At 37.8% G+C, this 21,602-nt stretch overlaps 5 protein-coding genes, 1 long non-coding RNA gene and 1 pseudogene across 8 annotated transcripts; 3 read left to right on the plus strand and 4 right to left on the minus strand.

The window, feature by feature from the left end:
• Positions 1 to 620: 620 nt before the first annotated feature.
• Positions 621 to 8,991, minus strand: LOC121906932 (gamma-crystallin M3-like). Of its 2 annotated transcripts, none has more exons than XM_042426179.1 (3): positions 8,983 to 8,991; positions 992 to 1,234; positions 621 to 899 (listed from the first exon to the last, which is right to left on the minus strand). In XM_042426179.1, exons 1-3 carry the CDS (start codon positions 8,989 to 8,991, stop codon positions 621 to 623), a joined length of 531 nt encoding a protein of 176 aa, XP_042282113.1. The 2 variants fall into 2 exon arrangements, with proteins under 2 accessions (XP_042282113.1, XP_042282112.1); XM_042426178.1 differs by lacking the exon at positions 8,983 to 8,991 and adding an exon at positions 1,339 to 1,375.
• Positions 4,127 to 4,994, minus strand: LOC121906929 (annotated as a pseudogene).
• On the minus strand, positions 8,033 to 8,887 carry LOC121906899 (gamma-crystallin M3-like). Its single transcript, XM_042426099.1, has 2 exons — positions 8,549 to 8,887; positions 8,033 to 8,308 (listed from the first exon to the last, which is right to left on the minus strand). Exons 1-2 carry the CDS (start codon positions 8,885 to 8,887, stop codon positions 8,033 to 8,035), a joined length of 615 nt encoding a protein of 204 aa, XP_042282033.1.
• Positions 8,992 to 10,909: 1,918 nt separating the features above from the next.
• LOC121906931 (gamma-crystallin M2-like) lies at positions 10,910 to 12,531 on the plus strand. Of its 2 annotated transcripts, none has more exons than XM_042426176.1 (3): positions 10,910 to 10,947; positions 11,140 to 11,382; positions 11,931 to 12,531. In XM_042426176.1, the coding sequence occupies exons 1-3, from the start codon at positions 10,939 to 10,941 to the stop codon at positions 12,204 to 12,206; spliced, it is 528 nt and encodes a 175-aa protein (XP_042282110.1). In that variant the 5' UTR covers positions 10,910 to 10,938; the 3' UTR covers positions 12,207 to 12,531. The 2 variants fall into 2 exon arrangements, with proteins under 2 accessions (XP_042282110.1, XP_042282111.1); XM_042426177.1 differs by having other exon boundaries at positions 11,140 to 11,373.
• A 2,320-nt stretch (positions 12,532 to 14,851) lies between these two features.
• On the plus strand, positions 14,852 to 15,663 carry crygs4 (crystallin, gamma S4). Its single transcript, XM_042425456.1, has 3 exons — positions 14,852 to 14,860; positions 15,034 to 15,276; positions 15,379 to 15,663. Exons 1-3 carry the CDS (start codon positions 14,852 to 14,854, stop codon positions 15,649 to 15,651), a joined length of 525 nt encoding a protein of 174 aa, XP_042281390.1. The 3' UTR covers positions 15,652 to 15,663.
• A 1,272-nt stretch (positions 15,664 to 16,935) lies between these two features.
• LOC121907167 (gamma-crystallin M2-like) lies at positions 16,936 to 18,552 on the plus strand. Its single transcript, XM_042426579.1, has 3 exons — positions 16,936 to 16,988; positions 17,311 to 17,553; positions 18,280 to 18,552. The coding sequence occupies exons 1-3, from the start codon at positions 16,971 to 16,973 to the stop codon at positions 18,550 to 18,552; spliced, it is 534 nt and encodes a 177-aa protein (XP_042282513.1). The 5' UTR covers positions 16,936 to 16,970.
• On the minus strand, positions 18,392 to 20,842 carry LOC121907168. Its single transcript, XR_006098805.1, has 3 exons — positions 20,729 to 20,842; positions 19,694 to 19,774; positions 18,392 to 18,465 (listed from the first exon to the last, which is right to left on the minus strand). It is a non-coding gene; the product is annotated as an uncharacterized LOC121907168 (long non-coding RNA).
• Positions 20,843 to 21,602: the final 760 nt, after the last annotated feature.

Below are 21,602 nucleotides of genomic sequence, written 5' to 3' on the forward strand. Positions count from 1 at the left end.
ATTTGTATGAAACAAATATTAAGAAAAAACCCACTATTTGTGCTTTGCCGAATAACGTATTTGTTTTTCGGCACACCCTTAGTACGTACTTTACGTGATTTCTACAAAATCATACACTGATGTGATCCTAATAACTTGATCAATGCACTTAATGAATTCAAACCACTTGCAACAGTAGCAAAACTTTCTTTAACAGAGATATTTTATAGTTTAATTCAATAATTTGAAGGAGTCACTAAGCACTTGTCCACATATACTGTGTGAGCACAAGAAGGTAAATTGTGAGCAGCATAAACAATTTATATGTTGGGGATTTTTGAATTCTGTTGTAAAACCAAGAAGAAATACATGTGAATGATATACCATCACATTACAAAGGCAAGGGTGTGTTATCAAAAACAACACTCTTGTATGTCTGAGAAGTTATAATTTTTATTGAATATTCTGCAGTTCTCTAACTACCACATATAGGGATATGCCTCATGCTCATTTACACCCACTGATGCCATTCTAATCCCCAGCTCTTCTTGTACTGTTAAGGCCTCAAAAACAACCAATTAAGCAAAAAGTCAGTATAAGAGTGTGGGGTACTTTATTCAGTAGTGGTATTTAGTGAACATTCAGTTGCAAGAGTCCATGATGCGCCTCATGCTCATGAACCTCATGCCACTCATGCCCAGCTCCCTGAAGCTCCTGTACTCTCCAGGCCTCATGTACATCATCTTGCCTCTGTAGTGGGGCTGCTCGTACATCAGCCAGTGGCCGTCCATCACATGGCAGGACAGGCAGTCAGTCATGCGGTAGCGGTCCTGGATGTTGTCGCAGTCCTCCATCAGCTCATGCATCTGACCACCGAAGTTCTCTCTCTCATAGATCCTCATCCTGTAGGTTCCTCTGTGCTGTAAATTGAAACATCAGAAAAATCAATTGGCAGAAGTCCAGACAACCATTCAAAGATGACAAAATGATTTCTAAAGAATGAACGTCCTACCATAGGGATCATACGGCAAGACCTGATGCAGTCTCTCATTCCCATCATGCTCATGTAGTCAGCATACTCGCCCCTCCTCATGAAATACTGGTTTCCCATGTAGTTGGGGCGGTCGTAGACCATGAAGCAGCCGCTCTCCACCCTGCAAGAGTGGCACCTGCTCAGGTAGGAGGTCAGCTCAGGGCAGTCACTGCTGGTCTCATAGTGGCGACCCTGGAAGTTCCTGTCCTCGTAGAAGATGATCTGAAAGGACAAAGATGCTTCATCAGGACAATTTTCAGAGTTTATTAATGTCTATAATTGGGACATTGATATTAAATAAATGTTTTGTTATATTTATTACCCACCCTGCCCATGGTCATGATCTTTTGATTGCTTCTCAGGACTGAGTTGTGACTGCTGTGTACTCCTGATGGTGGTAACCGTTTTTATACTTGCTCAATGTGAAAAAAGTATGTAGGGCTTCTATTGTGCAAAACCCTGACCCAGCAACAACATGCCATAGAAGCCTACTGAGCAGTCAGGGCATTAAAGGGTTATTATTTAGCGCTATACACTCTGGTTGAAATGCATGTACTGTATACATGCAGTATTGTTGTCTGACATAAAGAAAATAAAGAGAAGCTTCTAACTGTAATGGATAAACAGCCGTCTCTATCTTCCACAGTGTATGGGATGATTCACTCACTACTGTAAATGATGAAACATATTTTCTTAGAAATATGATTCAATACCAATTTATATAAACATATCAGATAAGAAATATATAGGTATTGATATCGATATAGATATATAAGAAAAGCACAATTGCATAATTACCTGGCTGATAGGGATTAAAATATCTCTGTTGATACATGTACATACTGTACAGATGGATAGAATCCAAGAAGGCTTGAATGAAAATGGATTTTTATGAAGTCTAATATATTTTACTGTTGAACCTTATTTGTTGTAAAATGTTAACAGTAATAAGCACTTCCCATCTCCACATCCATGCTTCATGTATAATAAACAAACCACTAAGGTTGTAATTTATAGAGACTTATAGGACTTATTACAGTATGATCATGAGCTAGTTGCTCTTTGGTTATAAGTCCAAACAGCCACATATTTTATAAACTTAAAACATGTAGCTCATGTAATTATATGTAAGTAATTATACTGTATTATTATTATTTTTGTTTATTTGTTCTGAAGGGTTCACGCTGGTTCGAACTGAATCAAACTTTATTTATTTTGTTCTCTTTAGCTTTCTAAACATGAAGAGCTGTTAGCTATCAGATGTAACATAACATCCATTTGCTTTCATCTGTAGAACTTTGTGTTTCTGAGTTTTTGATTGCATAAAAATATCCAGCTGCTAAGCCTACATTATCAGCCAATATTATTGTGGTCATTTATTGCGCACCATGATGGCATTGTTACTCCTGGCAATTCTCTCACCAGCCCAAATGTACCGAACTAAAGATTTAAATGTTGCAGAGTTCAAATACACTTTTAGTATGTAATATGTTTGGTGTCTGTGTCCTTCATGGTATAGTACAGTAGCTGTGATCACAAATGCTGGTGAGGTGAGGCTTATTGAGAGATGTAGGTCACTCATGCAGCAGGCTTTGATTTATTGTGGAACAGTGATGGAAATAAAATATTTACAGTGTATGTTTAGATAAATTCCATAAGTCTATATGTGTACAGTGGTATTGAAACAAATTAACATGTCACCTGATTGGACCTTTGCCCTTTTTTTGGATGTCTTTTTTTAAAGGCAATGCCCATCCATGCCACCAATAAAAGTAAAATGAGTAGTTATTGTTACTGTTTCTTAACCACATATCTTACAAGCAGCTATCACTTGCAGTGGAGTATTAATAGAGGTAATTTGCCTTTATGGAAACTTCAACAACATCATTGTTATATTTTCTCCTTTAATTGGATCCACATAAATAACTACAAACAAAAACAACAATTCATTGCTGTGCCTGAAAGGTTAATTTTTGTTTTTTTTTTGTCTGAAATTGACTTTAATTACAAACACTCAGTGCTGTTTTAGCAGTCTTATCAAGGTTTTGTTCATTCAGAAAATGTGTAAAAGTGACCCGTTATTGGCATTCTCATTATGAAAGTCTTTATCTTTTTAATCTTTCAGTGGAGCCTTAATGGACTGAGAAAAAAATATGATCAATCTTTATTATAAAAATTCTTTGAATGCACTATTTATTGACTGTAAATAAACATTTTAGATTGAAATTACAATTTATTTTAATTTTTATAAAAATCGTTTTGAATGTAGACATATGAAAGCTCTCTAAATTGTACTGAGGGGTGATGGAAAGACACAAATTCTAGCAGGAGGGCAGAGGAGCAGATCATATGGGACAAGAAACAGGAAACAAACTATGCCTCCCTCTTAGTTGAATTTAATGAGAAAAGCCAGTATTTTTGGCTGAAGATGTTTTCTTTGTTTGATATGATGACCCAAATGAGCAGAAATCGTCTGACAACAGGCCTTTTCCAAAGTGCTGACTGGTCATAACAGGAAAAACTAATTAATTAGTAATGGTCACTCTGTTCTGTTAGGTTGCGTTATTAATGTTAGGGGTTCCACCTGCAGTTTTCCAGCTAAAACAACAAAATGTTTGCTATGAAAAAGGTCTATAAAGTTGTTCTTTATACAAGTGTTGCTGGAGCATTGACCCTTTTGCATCTTGTAAGTAGTAGTTCACTGGCATGTCTTCCTCAAGCCATATTTCAACACTCAAATAAGCTATGTTTTATTATATCAGAGTAATTAACTTCTGGAGAATCACGCATATTCTCACAGCTACCATTTCCATCCTTTCAGATTCATTTTTTAATGTCACGTGCATCCTCTGACATAACACATTTCATAGGCAGAACAAAATTTTTGACCTTGCTATGGGATATGGTTATTAAAATGGCAGCATTCACCATGGACCAAACGGTCCTTAAACATATGGGAGCAGTTAGATGCTGATAATTCATGCAATTTTCTCCTTTCATTTTGTAATAGCTTTAAGTTTAGAAACTCAATGTGAATTATGCATTGAAAAATTCTCTGTAGATATTAACCATTTATTCATATTTATTGATTACATCATTACAAGTCTTTTCTATCTAACAGGATTCCATGATGCGTTTGATGGATCCGATCCTCATATCCATGGGGCCTGTTCCCATGTCTCTCATGCTCCTGTACTCTCCGGGCCTCAGGTAGAGCATCCTGCCTCTGTAGTGGGGCTGCTCGTAGATCAGCCAGTGGCCGTCCATCACGTGAACAGACTGGCAGTCGGGCATGCGGTAACGATCCTGGATGGAGTCGCAGTCTTCCATCAGCTCATTCATCTGACCTCCGAAGTTCTCCCTCTCGTAGATCCTCATCCTGAATGGACCTCTGTGCTGTAAAATGACACGTGAAGAGACAGAAGATTACTTTTGTTATCAAAAACTGTCTCTATGGTGTGTTGGAGAGATTTGATTGAGGTTTCAGTTAGTATGTTCACACTTAGGAGCTAATGAATCCTAGCAAATCTTCATACCATGGGGATCATACGGCAGGAACGGATGCAGTCGCTCATGCTCATTCCCATCAGACGCTGGTTGTCGGGGTACTCTCCCCTCCTCACCAGCATCTGGTGGCCCATGTAGTTTGGACGTTCATAGACCATGAAGCAGCCGCTCTCCACCCTGCAGGAGTTGCAGCGGCTCAGGTAGGAGGTCAGCTCAGCACAGTCATTGCTGGTCTCATAGGAACGACCCTGGAAGTTCCTGTCCTCGTAGAAGATGATCTGAAAATGAAACAGTACATTTTTTAAAGCATTTCTTTATGTTAACAAATAGCACATGATGAAATGTTATATTTGTCAACCTGAATTATAGTAAAACATTAAAACGGTCTCTTACTCTGCCCATTTTGGTGTTCAATTCTATCTCTGATTGTGCTGGTACTTTGCCCAGACGAACTGTGTGTCACTTTTATACTCATCATGATAGCTAAATGACCTATGGTGTCATTGTTTTGAATATCTTACTCAGCAGCATAGCATACAGGGCTATAATGTTTGTTAAATCGGTCTGTAAATGGTTATTATTCCAGACTGTATGCATCTGGTGCAGTGCCAACTCCAGCGGCTCTCCTATGGGGTACAGGTGGGTCACAGTAACAAATGTATCAGCTGGAACTCTTTGTACTGTTAGTGTTTGGTCTATGGTGACAAGCACTTTGTTGTACTCACATATTACTCATCAGTCCATCACCTTGATACATAAAGTTATATCTTTGTCTTGTGACCAACTTCATGTCACAGAAGAGATTGTAACACTTCCCTGACAGCAATGATGAAAGGCTAACCTTTAACTCTATGATACTATTTAATATAAAATAAATGGCTGGGTGAGAAACTCAGGTTTAACAATTAATCTATTGTTGGTGTCTATTGTGACTTTAATGTCAAATAATACACATATAAAATCAGGCCTTATACGCTTTACTACATGTAGTCTCTGTCAGATGAAAACAATGTAATTTTCATTTTTGTGTTTGTAAAAGAGTATAAGGACTACATACTCCATGAGACATCTTCCTAGGATCATAAAACTGCCTTTAAAACTTTTGGATAATGCAAAAACCCTGCCAAAATCTATTTCCCATTTTTCTTAAATATTTGAAAGTACAGAATATATTTTACCTGATGACATTAACATGTTATGATATTATTATTATTATTGTTGTTGTTGTTATTATTGTTATCATTATGATTATGATGATGATGATGATGGTGGTGATGATGATGATGATTATTATTATTATGAAGGGATTAGCATGTATTATATACTGTATATTCCTATTACATTTGTGAGATCTTTCTTGTAAGTAGTGGACATAAATGTGATGCAGTCTGAATGGTGTGGTGGTAATTTATAGTCCAGACACTGATTGACACTGAGCCAGTTTGTCTTGAGAATCCTTCTCTGAAAAATTATGAAAATCACCAGAAAGGCAAAAAGAAATGAAAAGAAACACTTTATTGACCTCAGAATAGGCACAAGAACAGATAAGTAACTAAACTCAAGTAACTAAAAGTCAGAATACTGTATACATTATGAACATCTACTACACATAAAATGAAGCATGCAAAAACACAAATAAATTGTACTAAATGCTACATACACCAAACACGAATAGTAACTACAAAGTGTACTTTCACAGATAATGAAATTGTTGCACCCCCTCTTAAAATGGGAAATTTTAGTCTCTTATGTACAGTACTGTGCAAAAGTTTTAGGCACTTTAAATGTCTAGATACTTATCCATTATGCTATCAGGGAGGCGTCTGATTGGTCCCAAAATGTCTTCTGTAGCATGTTTACGACCCCAAACATACAGCCAGAGTCACAGAGAACTATCTACACCAACAAGAAGAACAAGGAGTCCTGCAACAGTCTGTCTGGGATTACATGAAGAGACAGAAACAACTGAGATGCTGAAATCCACAGAAGACCTGTGGCAACTTCTCCAAGATACTTGAAACAACCTACTTGTCAAGTACCTTGAAAAACTGTGTGCAGGTGTACCGAGGAGAACTGCTGCTGTTTTAAAAGCAAAGCTGCTCACAGCAAATATTGATTTGATTTTGGGTGTCCTCTGTTTATTGAGCTTTGTAAGACATTAATTGATAAATAACAACTATTCATGGCATTATTTTTGAAAGCATCCTCACTTTACTTTTAGTGCCTAAAACTTTTGCACAGTACTGTAGGACAAGCTCAAAAAACACACAATAATTTTCTGGCATTTCCTGACCCCCAGCCTTCCTTCTCCAGAGCTACAGAAGACATTATATGATTGTTTTCACAGGCCGAGTCATACCTCCCCATAGCAAGTAAACTGACCTTTATGCCGTTAAAGCAGTGGAGTTCCCTTTAAGAGTTACACAGTTTTTTTCTCATCTAGAAGCATCTTTGCATCAGACTGAACAGTTTGGTACAGTAGAGAATGTAATCAGATGATCTTAAAAAATTAAAAAATCATCTCTCAAAGTTTCATACATGTGTACTAATAACTACAGGTCCACCTAACTGCATGGCACAAAACTGATTACAATGTGATGTTTTAAAGAGGATATAATAGCATTACTGCAGGATGTGATTTATTGTGGCTAACACCTGCTACTGTGAAGTCAAAGGGCATCTGTTACCTTTATAGTGTGCATTAAAATTTTGTATACATCATACTACAGTATTTATTTCGGTATTTATATCTATACCTCACTGGCTTGCTGAAGATAAAGTGTAATTTGGACTTGATGCATTTAAATTTTATACTGTCATACACATACTTGTTGAATATCCCTCTATTGGTGGCAAAAAAAAATGATTACGTTATCTTGGCTCAAAACACTGCCACCAACCTTACATCAATGGAAAGACAGGTTAATGATCGTTTACTCAATGGACAAAATAACAGGAAAACTCCTAGTAAAGACTGACATGTTTTTAAACCGATGGGCTCCAGTAATTGCTTATTATAGATTATCAATGTGATAAGAAGCTTTACTGACGTAAATATGAAATTGGCTAAGATTAACATTTGTTTCTTGTAGAGTACTTTTCTTTCATTTATTTATTTTATCTTTATTGGGTGACTCCTCTATGTGGATGTACAGGATACCATGATTTATAATTTTTATGTATGTTTGCTGAACTGTGAATAGTTCCCTTTTAAAAAAAATTGTTTTGTGTATTTCTTGTTGGTTTTGGTTTTAATTTTCTGATAAGGCAGCTGTGAGCTATGCAAATGTGCAGAATTACAAATAAACTCTTTGTTCAAAAAAAAAAAAATACTGTCATACAATGTGTGACGAAGATGGAAGAAAGTGATGCACTGTTGTGTTTGCACAGGACTTGTAATGTAGATTTAGCCCTGAGAAAAGCACTTCCTCTATTTGATAAAATGACAAGATGACAGGGGTGGCATTTGATTTCTCTTTCATTTTATTTGATGACAAATTATTTCACTCTGCTTCAGCAGGAATCCATAATACGCCTGGCGGAGCAGAGCCTCATGCCGCTGTATCCCATATCTCTCATGCTCCTGTACTCTCCAGGCCTCATGTACATCATCCTGCCTCTGTAGTGGGGCTGCTCGTACATCAGCCAGTGGCCATCCATCACGTTGCAGGACTGGCAGTCAGACATGCGGTAGCGGTCCTGGATGTTGTCACAGTCCTCCATCAGCTCGTGACTCTGGCCTTGGAAGTTCTCCCTCTCATAGATCCTCATCCTGTAGGTTCCTCTGTGCTGTTGATGAATACGCAGAAGAAGACAGCTTAGCATGGACTGCAGTTTTTAAATTACAATTGTGCTGCTGTTAACTTTGTAAAATGGGTTTATCCTCCAAAGAGCAAAAAACCCAACATCAGTTGCAGAAATTTACTTTCAAACCAGAATTAGTAATTGATTCAACTACTTAAAGATTACACATATTCTCAACTAGGGTTCTCAATTATAATATTGTGCATCTTTTTATAACCCTCATACCTGAGGAATTAAACGGCAGGATCGGATAGAGTCACTCATGCCAAAAGAATTGTAGTCAGAGTACTCTCCCCTCCTTAGGAAATACTGGTTTCCCATGTAGTTGGGGCGGTCGTATACCATGAAGCAGCCACTCTCCACCCTGCAGGAAGTACACCTGCTCAGGTAGGTGGACATATCAGAGCAGTCGCTCATGCACTCATAGGAGCGACCCTGGAAGTTCCTGTCCTCGTAGAAGATGATCTGTAGAAGAAAAAAACAAAAAACTGTATGAACTGATTTGGAAATGGCTTTAAGTTGTCCTTTTATAAAATTAATTTTTGTGAACTCAGATTGTTTCATGTCCCTCTCTTTTACTTTTCACCAGTCGTTTGTTTACATTGTGTGTCAGTTGGGTTCATTCCTAAACTGAAAAGTGTTTTCTGGTCTCTACATACCTTGCCCATGTTTGATGATCTGTGTTTGTGGGAATCTGTCCAACAACCTGTGGCTGCCAGGCGGCTTTTATACTTTATACACGCTGTAACAGGGTTTTGTTATTCAAATTATCTGGAAGCTGATGAATAAGCAGCTCTGCGATCGCTGTTAATTTCATTTGTGCCATCATGATCCAGAACAAAGGGAGGGGAAATGGATGGAAGACACAAGGCAGGAGAGGAGGGAGAAAAACTGAGCTACAGTTTTCATATTTCTCAGACTGGAGTAGAGTGACAAGGAAAATCTGAGTTAAATCACATTTGGTGAGTGTGTGTGATGCCTTAAGAATTGGGACAACGCATTTCAAATATCTACAGGTGTATTTAATAAGATTTACTCCACAATTTCATGACATTAGGGTATATTCGGGGTGAATCGGCTTTACCAATAAAATAAATTTAAAAGCCCAACCTGAAGGAAATCGAGGTAGGGTTGGTGTCAGTCTCAGTGATGATGTGTGTGGAAATGAATTACTGATGGCACGGCTGGATTAACCTGTTTAGGGGCCAAGGGGCAAACATTTGCTATTAGGCCCCTGTTGCCTCCAAGTTCCCATCAAGTGCAGTGCACACAACACACTATGATGACTCTTTTATTGTACTTTTATTTATTTGCAATAAGCACTCCTAAACTGGAATACCACATAGCTTTCTGTGGGTCAGTTAGTTTGTGATAATTTGATAAAACACAACTTTATTTAAGAAAAGATACCATGTGAGCAGAACAGAAAATAAAACAATAAAGATGTTAAAATATGATTTTAATACAGTATGCAGGACAGGGCCACAAGATTATGTCATAATGCAAGATCCAGTTTATATTACATATATATATATATATATATATATACATATATATATATACTTTAGTAATCACCATAAAGCAACTGACTCACTGACATTCATTTCATTAGTGACTCTCATGTCAAATAAACCTTTCTCAATGCATTAAGTAACATTGTGACTGTATTCTACCTATGGAACAGGGGCCATCATTAATATTATTTGCACCTGTGCTTTCCCTATGACACCTGTGAATGTCTGCTGGGAGCTAATCTTTGAGGAGGTGGCACTGCAGCTCCACCTGGGATTGAAAGCTGTGTTTTTTGGCTGAGAAAAAGCACTATTAGCTTTGAAAAGGATGTTCAGTTTAATGAAACCAAGTTTTGTGAATTTAAACTAGCAAAGTTTGTTTTCATAATTCAAGAAGAATCAGCCACAATATGTCATGGTATTAAAATTGGTCAATGGAATGCATTTATACAGCGCTTTTATCTGAAGTGCTTTACAATTTGCTTCTCATTCCCCGTCTCACATACACACATTCACTTAGCGAGTCATGCATCTGGAACAAATGCTCAAGGACACTCCAACACATGTAGCGGAGGAGCCGGGGATTGAACTGCCAACCTTTAGATTAGTGGACAGACAAGCTGTTCTACCTGCTGGAACAGTTCCAAACAGAAATGAAAGAGCCCAAAACAAAGTACAGTAACATTCAACACATTTGCTTGTTGGAGTTCTGTCATCTCTTAGGTTTTTTTTTACATTGTATTTTGTGTGTATCTGTAATCTGTAACCAACAACAAACTGGATAAAATATGTGGGTGCATTTCTAGCAGGAACAAGATGCTTAAGTATATGGGCATTAAAGACAAGTAATAACCCTTTGATAGGACAGAACTCAACAACCACACAGTTATTATTAAATAGAATAAGTTTCCCATCTCAGTTCTGGCAATTCTTTGATATGAGGCCATCACATGTGGACAAAGGGAAATCAAACTTGACCATTTTGCTGATATGCAAATCAGCTAATTTAGATAACAATAGCTTTCCCTCGTCTGCACATTCTGCATTTCGATATAAACCACAACACAGCTGCAGCTGGGTGGGAGGCAAGCAACATCAGTAAAAATGGGGAAGGTAAGGAGCAAATGCTATCTTAAAAAGCTTTCGAAGATCTTACAGGCAAAATGAGAATGTGTTCAAACTGTCTTTTGTCTAATCATTTTGTCATTTTTATTGTAGCCTGGCACAACAATGTGTTATTGTTGTATTTATTACAATGTTGGGCTGCTAGTTTACCAGGATTTGCCTCTGCTTTCTTCCATCCAGATTGTGTTCTTTGAGGATAAGAATTTCCAAGGCCGATGCCATGAGTGCAGCATTGACTGCCCAGACCTGCGCTCTTACTTCAGCCACTGCAACTCCATCAAAGTGGAGAGTGGCTGCTGGGTGCTGTACGAGCGCCCTAACTACACTGGTTACCAGTACATCCTGAGCCCCGGGGAATACCCTGATTACCAGCAGTGGATGGGATTCAATGACAGCATCAAGTCATGTCGCTCTGTCAAGAATGTAAGCTCACTAAACACTACATGCTTTTTAATACATAATCATCAGGTAACAAAGCTTTCAAATTCATCATCTAGTATTGATTGTCTTCTTTGTATAATTGTAAATTATATTGTTAATGTATCAATTTCATTGAGATGTGGGTAGGCTTACCACACCACGTTATAGATTTGATAAAACATAATAACAAAGTCAAATTGGGTAGTAATTTATTTATTTTTTGACATTTGTGGGTTAATTTGGTGCAGGAGTATTTCCAACTCCAGTGAAATACCACAGAGTGCACCAACCAAGCAGTAATCAGTCAAAGGCCAACAGACAAAACGGAGAGATAAAAGGCTCATGATTTGGCAGCAGTGTGCTTTATGTCCATGCCCATGCCCATCATTTATTGAAGGAATCTAGGAAAACAGCCAAGAAATCCATTTGTAGATGTGCCCTCAAAGTAACTGAGGAAACACCAACAAGTTAACAGATTCACATTTTAAATACTAGTATAATATTATATCACTCTCTAATTATTTGGCTCTAATGTGTATGACTCTTTCAAGGTATATGGAAAGTCCTGGAAGATCAGATTCTACGAAAAGCAGGACTTTGCAGGTCAAGCGGTAGAGTGTGTTGACGATTGCCCATCGGTTTACGAGGCCTTCAAGTTTCGGGAGTTCCACTCCTGTGTGGTGATGGATGGTGCTTGGGTCCTCTACGAACTGCCCGACTATCACGGACAGCAGTACTTCCTGGAACGTGGCGAGTACCACAACTATACAGATTGGGGTGCCACCTCCCCTGCTGTGGGCTCCTTCCGCATGATCACAGATTTTTAGAACAGCAACGACCAGGTTTGTAGAGTTCCAGAGGCCACAAAAGTTGAAGATGATCCAGCTCCAGAACTTTGAGGTCACATGATTTCTAGAACCCCTAAAAGGTTCCAAAGCCCCAATACAACCAAAGTTACAAATTATTTGAAATATTCTGAGTTCCAGAGTTCTGATGCCACTGAAGTTCTGGAATCTTGAGCAAGTTCATGGTTTCATAACCTTGAGGCCTCCAGAATTCTAGAACCCCTACGAGGTTCAAAAGACCCAATACAACCAAAGTTAAAAAATATTTGAAAAGTTTTGAGTTCCAGAGTAATGGTGCCACTAAAGTTCTGGAATCATTTCACAACCTTGAGGCCTCCAGAGCTCTAGAACCCTTCAGGTGGTTGAGAGTTCCAGAATTTGAGACCCTTCAGCTTCCAAACTCCTTTTTCCATCAGGACACCTGTCCTTCTCCCCAGATTATTGCACTCAAATGAATAAAAATATATTACCTACCCATTACAATGCTGTCTATATTCTTTCATTTTTTGTTATCTGACATCTTCTAGTCTTGTCATCTAGTGTACACAAATAAGTGTTCAGCACAGGACAGAAACAAAACAAAATGAAACAAACAAAAAAGGATGGGTTTTATATAATAAGAAAAAGAATGTTGACAAGTGTAAGATCACTCATTCACTCATTTACAAAATGTTAACATTAGACATTATTGGTAAAAAACATTTGAACACCAACATACTGTATCTGTCTGCACAGATGCTTTTTTCAGCATTTATGTGGACTTCACAGTGTCATAATTTCAGGCCAATACTGTAGACATGTTTATGTTTTATGTTGAAACTCTGAGTACTGTATGTCTTCTACCAGTTAAAATACCTTATTGTAAATTAAACAAAGAAGGACATGAAAATGAGGTAAGATATATACTCTTTGTAACTTTATATGAAAATAGTAGCTCAGCAGATATATGTAAAGTTAGATACACCACTTACACATATTGTTTATTTGCTTATTGATTTGATATGGTATTATCACAACCTTTAAGTATATTTGATGCTGATACTATATGTTTGTGATAACATTATCTTTATTTGTTAAATTTAATTGTAAATGAATAATAAAATAACCTTTAGTGGAGGGCCCCTTGATTTTATAGTGATAAATAGTGGTGTGCACAGTGTGGTGCACCACTATGCAATCACTATAAAATGAAAGTCTTTTAAACTGTGAGTTCTTTAGTAAGTAAATGTTCAACACCACAACAGTATCAGCAACATTTGTACAATTTACACTATAGATTTGTTTATTTCAGTACACATTATTTTTTGTGGTTAATCTCTTTCTAAAATTGCCTTCGCAATTGTGCTGATGTAAGTTTAATGAAGTTTAATTAAACCACAAGAGGACCTACTGTATATTAATCCTGCAATGTAGATAATTTGGATAGCAGCAGTAGTCAGTTTTAAGGGTCAGATTTCTCACTCTAGCTCTATAACTCTTCTAACTTCACTGAATTGAAAATTTAATTAAAATATGTAAGACAGGGTCTAAGCAATCATCCTGTCAACACAGAACTATCATATACAACCTAAACTGTCTATAGAGCCCACCTAAACCCAAATTTATTCTAAGCAAGCTACCAAATTTAATGGTAATGCAAAAGATATCACAAAAATAATAAAAAAAATGACAACCTTACCAGGTGGAGAAGTAACAAACAATACCACTCCTAAACTATATCAATGAAAGTATTAAAACCGTTTTAATTTGGACCTGATGATGGTGCTGGCTGAAAAGTAAGGGGGTCACCAAAGTTATTATAATTCATCCTGAACATGATTGTCAGATTTCATTGCAATCCATCCAATCATTGTCGAGATATTTCAAAACCACAAATATCAACCTCATGGTGGCACTAGAGGGAAAGTCAGGGTCAGGGATCACCAAGGTCATTATGATTCATTATCTGGAAATCATAGATCTCTGTACAAAATTTCCATCCATCCACTGGATTTCAGTCTTTATTTCAGTCTGGACCAATGTGGTGTACAGACCAACAGACCTACATTGCCATCCCTAGAGCTATGCTGCTACTGTGGCTAAAAAGACATCTACAAAGTTGTTTTGGTGTTATTTTTGTCCTTCACTTTTGTTCTAGAAAGCAGTTGAGTTTTCAAAGTTATGACAAATATTTTTCACAAGTTTTGAATGACAAAACTGAATATAATTAGTGGACCACTATTTGCGTCTAAATTTATGTTACCAGTGTCATATATTTGCCATGATTGTTGTCATAATTTATGCTTTGTAAGTAATTACATATTTTGTAAGTGCATAGTTAATTAATGTAGAAGTAATCTGTGGGCCACATACACTACACTGTTAAAACATAAACGAAACATTTATGGCACTGGTTCAGATCAGATTGGATTGAGCAGTGACTGAGGTTTAGATACTTGGCACTGCTAAACATCTATTGTGTGTGGAGAGGCAATTCAGTGAGTAAGAACAAAGGGCAGAATCTAGATGAATATTTGAATTGTAATAACTGCTACATGCACTGCTAACCATGCATTTGGTAGTATTGTCTCTGCTGTGTATAAAGAGTACTGCGTTGGTTACTATGCCCAGTATTTGAAGCTTCACAGATGGAGAAGGTTAGAAAATTTACAGTATACATGTAACACATGTAACATGTACATCTACTTGCAGGGACAAATTTTGTACTAAACACTGAAATCAGATGTATTGTAAGTGGGAATTTAAAAAAGTGCAAATACAGATGATTTATTTAAAAGTGAATCATCTGGTCTGTTTCTCTTCTTTCTAGATTGTGTTTTACGAGGATAGGGACTTCCAGGGAAAGTCCTATGACTGCAAAGGGGACTCAGCTGACCTGCATGGCTACATCCGCCGATGTAACTCAGTCAAGGTAGAGGGAGGCTGGTGGGTGCTATTTGAGCGCAACAACTTCACAGGCTACCAGTACGTTATCGGTCCAGGGGAATACAATGACTACCACCACTGGATGGGCTTCAATGACTGTGTCAGATCCTGCAGGATCATCAAAAACGTAAGTCACCAGGTGCCATAATAAAAAGTAATATGAAAAAAGAGCACATTTTCTTTGTCACACATGTAATTTCACACATTATAACGATTGATTTGGTTTCAGGCCAAAGGGCCATGCAAGCTGAAGCTGTTCGACCGGCCAAACTTTGACGGCCAATCTCTGGAGTTGACAGAAAACATGAAGTCTTTCCAGGAGAAGTGGCCCACACGTGAAGTCCAGTCCTGCAAGGTCCTAGAGGGGTCCTGGGTGTTCTTTGAACATCCCAACTTCTGTGGTCGCCAGTACCTGCTGGAGAAAGGGGAGTACCGACACCACTCAGTGTGGGGAGCTCTGAAAGCAACCGTGGGCTCCATCAGAAGAATCATGGAGTTGTAGTTCTTCAATCAGTTTCCTGAAATGAAATGCATTCCAATAAATGGCTTTAATGCAAATCTTTGTTTGTGCCCCTGTAAAGTTGAATTCAAATTTCCACGTATCATGAAATATAATATAAAGAGAGATAAATATGATAATAATAAAACAGTACAACGAATAACATATTTTACCTGTATTGTAAAGTATATCAGTCATACTTACTGTACAATAAACTTTATTATATTATTAATATTATATAAATATTATACTCATATTAGTTACCTGAACATATCACCTCAACCAAAATTTCAAAACTGTTCATAACACTCATAAAACACATAAAATAAACACTCAGTTGACTATTTATTAGGTACACCTAGCTAAAACTAATGCAGTCAAATACAACAGGCCACTTTCATGAAGGTTATAATCAATTTTTGTTGACACTGTTAAGTGTTAATTGAACTTAATGGTTATTTTGGAGGCTGTAGTTTCTGATGCTGTTGGATGGTATTGTGTCAATTTTGTAGATATTAATAGGGCAGCACAGTTGCATTGGCATTAGAGGTTCTTGTATGGTCACAGATTTGAATACAGTAACAGCCAGAGGCTGTTTATACCATTGTTTGGTCACAGTGCTACGAATGACCCCGACTCCTATTCTAAAAAACGAGAAAAATGTCTATACACATTGTTGACAACTTGGAAAACACTAAAACTCTAAATGCTGCTTTGAGTCTCAAATCATATAATGTACTTTGAGTAATGAGCCGCGCTCTTCTTTGGCTGTAAACACATTCAGCTGCTGATATAAACAAAGAATAATGAGCCTCCCATTCACCATGTCTTTCAGAGCTTGTCTGAGAGTGGTCAGCTGACTGTGCACTGAGGTGTGGATGTGCAGGGAGACAAGAGGATGGAGCATTACAGTCTGTAATCAGCCGTCCCCTCCAAAACAGACGTTAAGCTCATACCACGCTGCTGTGTGGCCACAAGCCAGGATCACAGTATCAGCCTCAGTACCAGTCCGCAGAAGACAATTTAATTTGATCAATAAATCGTTTCTAGAATCACGCATTGACGGATCAAAAGGTCAGCCATCGCAATAGTGAGTAAACACTATAAAGCCGAGCATTTTTAAAACAATTGCAGCATCAGCCATTGTGCAGATATACAGTAAATGCTGAGGCAATTACAAAAACAATGCTGCCCCTGGGAGTGCATTTCAGTGTGCCCACATACACTGTATATATAAATCTGGACCAGTCCTGTAGGCAATATTGTGTATGTGAAAAGTGGGATAAACAAACTGTTACCAATAGTTGGTGTGAGGCCCAAACATGGACCGTGTAGGAAAGGTAAGCAGACAGGCAAGCAGATTATGCCTGTGAGCCATTGTCTGTATTATTTGATTTATTACACAGATTATACAATCATCAACGGTCATCCTGTTTGTTTGTTTGCGCTGTTTGCTTGTTTACCGTCATTTTGGATATACAGTCCCAGTCAAAAGTTTGGACACACTTTCTGATTCAAGGTAATTGGGAAGGTGTGTCCAAACTTTTGACTGGTACTGTTGGACAATGAGAAATGTCTTTAGAGTTACTACATTGACAGGTTTAGCTCAGACAACCTACTGAACATGCAAGGTCCTCCATCACTTTGTATTTTTATTCACAGATCATCTTTTACGAAGACAAGAACTTCCAAGGTCGATATTATGAGTGCAACAGTGACTGTCCTGAGCTTAACATCCATTTTAGCCGCTGCAACTCAGTTCGGGTGGAGAGTGGAGCCTGGGTTCTGTATGAGAGGCCCAACTACCTGGGCTACCAGTACATCCTGACCAGAGGAGAGTACCCTGATTACCAGCAATGGATGGGCTACAATGACAGCATAAGGTCTTGCCGGATTGTACGAAATGTGAGTATGATGTACTGATTATTATAATATGATGAACATTATTCTATTTATTCACATACACCTGACAAATTCATTACACACACAACCTTTATATACAGCTAATTTGCAACATAGAATGCATTTTGTAGGAACTGTTATGGTGCCCAGATTAAGTGTTTATCGATACTGTATAACAAAGAAATGTTGTTAATGAACGTATTTAGAAAGTTGCAATATGTTGATGCTGAATGCATCATATGTACCAATGTATCAGATGAACAATATTAGCGCTTGCAAAACAATATCCAGTCTTATCAACTATCACATTATTAAACTTCATGGTTATATTAAACATGACATGTTTAGTTTAATATTTAACCATGATCATAATCTCTCCTTAAATTAAGTACTTGTTGCATTAGTCCTGCACTCACCGTCTACCCTGACCACCTCCTTAAGAGCTGTGTATGGTACATAAATGTAGCTCTTCCTACATTTGAATAAACATTTTCAGAAAGCAATTACATTTCCTTTCAAAGTGTACTTGGGAATACAAATAAGTAAATGTAATTTATAGGAGACAAGATTGGATATTTGATATTGTATATTAGAAAATGTGAAAAAAGGAGAAAATTTTAACCTTGTCTTTTAAGCTTGTCTTCAGTTGCAATGTGCAACAAATACTCAAACCAACTATATACCATCAGTATATTTTCTAAAATGTTTGTAATTATGGTTGTTTTGCAGACCTCTGGTTTGTTCAGGATTCGTATCTACGAGTGTCTTCACTTCACCGGTAAGATGATGGAGTTCAGTGAAGATGTAAGCACCCTGCTCGAACACTGGCAATTCCAAGAGGTCCACTCTGCCCATGTGCAGGACGGTGCCTGGGTCTTCTACGAGCTCCCCAACTACCGTGGACGCCAGTACCTGCTGGAGAAGGGAGAGTACCGCCGCTTTATTGAGTGGGCAGCCATGAACCCCACCGTGGGGTCCATCCGCCGCGTCCATGACTTTTAGACTGTCTCTCTCTTGATTTGTGTTTCACATTACTGTTCTTTGCACATTTAATAAAAAATATATTGTGCTGAGTATATTTATCCCTCTGTCCTCCATTTTCTTATTTCCCATATTTACAAGCAGTTGGTAGTATAAATTACACTGAGAACATATATTTGTATTATTATTGAGAAAAACTTTCATTCAGTGAGAATAAACAGTAAACAAAATCTAATTGTATCCTAGTACAATGCTATAATTCATAATTCAATCACTGCACAGCCACTTATGCAACACTGGACCTTTCTTTGCTTTTAAAAGCCACAGTGGAATTGAGGATTTAAAATGCTGTAAAAGTTTAGGCTTCTCATGATCACAGTCTTTCTACTTTTAAGAGAGAGGTCAGCACCATATGTTTCTTAAAAGTGCCCTTTTTCATTATTTGTCAAACTACACATTTAAAAGTCATAAAGATAAACTCTTAGGCTGTTTCTGATTAACATGGTGTGTGACACAACATTTTGAATGATTCCTCAAAGGCAAAATGTAAAACATGAATAATGTCAACAAGATCAAGAGAGCAGTTGACTATTACATGCATGACATTACATGCATGTAACATAAGACCAATAGTGTATTGCTACTTGCTTAAAGTGACCATATTTTCAAATCCCCAAACTGGGACCCTTAAATGTACCACACATTCATGCACATGCACATGTATGCGCTTATGCACACACCATAACTGTTTTCATCAGGATGGGGGACAATTATATCAGCCCTTAGCACACCTACCAAGTGCGCCTTTCAATACCATGGACAGCGCCTCAGCAGACCGAAAACTATGTTTGGTCTCTCATAATCCACCACGGTATTTGTCAGTGTGCATAAGTGCAGGCTGCCGGCTAAATGGCCGACTGTGACACATTCTCTGCCAGCTTTATTTTTTTTTTTTTTTAAAACAGAACAAAGTACAAATCTCTTTGTGGCCAATAAATAACTTTATAGACTATAACATAAAAATAACTTTAATTTACATCTTCACAATGCTACGCCACGAGCTGGTCACGAGTTTACAAAGATTAAAACATCAAAAAATTAAATCACCATTGCATCTCATTAATAACAAAAACCAAGAAAAAGAGCCTTTAAAGAAAGTTACCTTAAAGAGGATTTCTGGGTACTTTTTGCTTTGCAGAGTTTCTTTTCTGGAACTCTCAGGGAAATCACCGCTTATGTTTGGCTGTATTAATATGATCTTTTATATCAACATTTCCAGCATGCAGGACCAAAAATGTACTCTTGCAGTATGAGCAGAAAACAGCATTTTCATTGCTAGGTACTTTGCAAAGGAAGGAGTAAGCCTCCTGGAGCTCTTTAGAAAAGGCTGACTCTGTTCAGCATGATAGCTAGGCATTAGCATACTGTCAGAGGTTCTGTCAGTAAGAGCCTCAAGTGCCATAGTTTAGCAAAAGCCTTGACAATGACACATTGATTTGCACACATACAGACAAATCAGTGTTGAATTCAGACGCATGGTGCATTGTTTTTATATTGGCTTAGGTAATAATGAATGGGACAGAGCATGATAAATGTCTATGTAAGTACTAAAGACAAGTATATTTTAATTGTGGTGAAAACTGGGACAGTTTGGTAGTGAATGTTAAAAACACATTTGTTGGGACACCCAGCTTGAAACCAGCACAATCTGAGACATCTGGTCAATGTATACTTGCTTGCTTTGTTTGTAAACGTGGAAAATATAGCTATCAACAGCTAATTTATAATGTGTACATTGTAATTGTATATTCAGCATCACAATAGACATGAAAGAAACATTAGCATGCTAAAATACGAGTATAGCAGACCTAGCCAGGGTGGGAGCAAGTGGCATCTTTGAATGCTGTGTTCACAAGATGTTTACAGAGACTTTTACTGAGAGAAGAATGGCTTTTCCTTGGACAGCATTTAGTGTATTTGAATGTTTGAGGAGTCTATACATAATGCAAAAATCATTAGTGCTCCAACATCCACAATAAAAGCAGTAAAGAATTCCTTTAAGGAAGTTTCTGAGCATGTCGTACTTTGAGTTTCCTAGAATCAGCTACCTCACTGATAAACTACAGATGTAAAGCTAAGCACTGTTTGTCCATGCATAGACACAGATCTTTGGTACAATCATTATGGCTTTCCTTACATGAGAACTGTCAAATGCAAAGCAGGAGGACCCAAATGCAGATACTCAGCAGGCACAAGGAACTGAATATATTTATCAACCAACACAGGAACAGGACACAAATGCAGGCAGCAACTAAACTGTGCAAACTGTGCAAAGACTGAACTGAAAACCAGGACTTAAATACAAACTAAACTAATCAGACAACAAGGAACAGGTGGCAAGACACAAGGGCAGGCTGGGAGCTGATAGGCTGGGAAGACACTGGGAGCAGGGCTGGGCTGACAAGACTGATACAGGGCAGGTGTGAAGGTAACAGCAGACTGGGGAAGAACACTGAGAGCAGGGCAGGGCTAACGAACATGATGCAGGGCAGGTGTGGAGGGAAAAACGGTCTGGGGAGGAGTGCAGGAACACAGGAGGGAAACAGAGCAAACAGAAAACCAAAACACAATACTCAAAATACATCCCAGCATACATTAAACTGTCCAAGAATACACATGAACACAAAACCAAGTACAAAATACCATAAGCTAACCAAGAACGTCCAAAACATGAGTCCATGACAATAACATCTGGGGTCTGTACTACGAAGCCATATCCAAGATATTTTTTCGTTATCTGGCTTCACTGAGCCCAACATTGGCTGTCCAGATAACCAGTGCTACGAAGCTGGTTAAAAACTAGCTCAGTCAACCTGGGGTTTTCTTATCCAGATACAAGTGCGTTCATGTGAAAGAGGCAGGGTTGTTAATTACAAGTGACATCATCAGAACCATGAATGAAGTACTTAATATGATATGAGATTAAACAGTGGTATCAAGTACCTGTGTTAAATTTCTGTTTTAGGGACAGAAAAATGTCATATTCAAGAAGTGAAATGTAAATGACAGCC

Source organism: Thunnus maccoyii, chromosome 11 (assembly GCF_910596095.1).
Source record: "Thunnus maccoyii chromosome 11, fThuMac1.1, whole genome shotgun sequence".
NCBI classification, from domain to species: Eukaryota; Metazoa; Chordata; class Actinopteri; order Scombriformes; family Scombridae; genus Thunnus; species Thunnus maccoyii.

Excerpts from the sequence above, each read along its gene's own strand:
- LOC121906932 (XM_042426178.1), bottom strand. Across the intron at positions 900-991 it reads CTTGCCGTATGATCCCTATG|CACAGAGGAACCTACAGGAT; the intron begins GTAGGACGTTCA and ends TTCAATTTACAG.
- LOC121906899 (XM_042426099.1), bottom strand. The coding sequence starts at position 8,887 with ATGAAACAATCTGAGTTCACAAAAATTAATTTTATAAAAGGACAACTT. Across the intron at positions 8,309-8,548 it reads CCTGCCGTTTAATTCCTCAG|CACAGAGGAACCTACAGGAT; the intron begins GTATGAGGGTTA and ends ATTCATCAACAG.
- LOC121906931 (XM_042426176.1), top strand. Across the intron at positions 11,383-11,930 it reads CATGTCGCTCTGTCAAGAAT|GTATATGGAAAGTCCTGGAA; the intron begins GTAAGCTCACTA and ends GACTCTTTCAAG.
- crygs4 (XM_042425456.1), top strand. Across the intron at positions 15,277-15,378 it reads CCTGCAGGATCATCAAAAAC|GCCAAAGGGCCATGCAAGCT; the intron begins GTAAGTCACCAG and ends ATTTGGTTTCAG.
- LOC121907167 (XM_042426579.1), top strand. Across the intron at positions 17,554-18,279 it reads CTTGCCGGATTGTACGAAAT|ACCTCTGGTTTGTTCAGGAT; the intron begins GTGAGTATGATG and ends GTTGTTTTGCAG.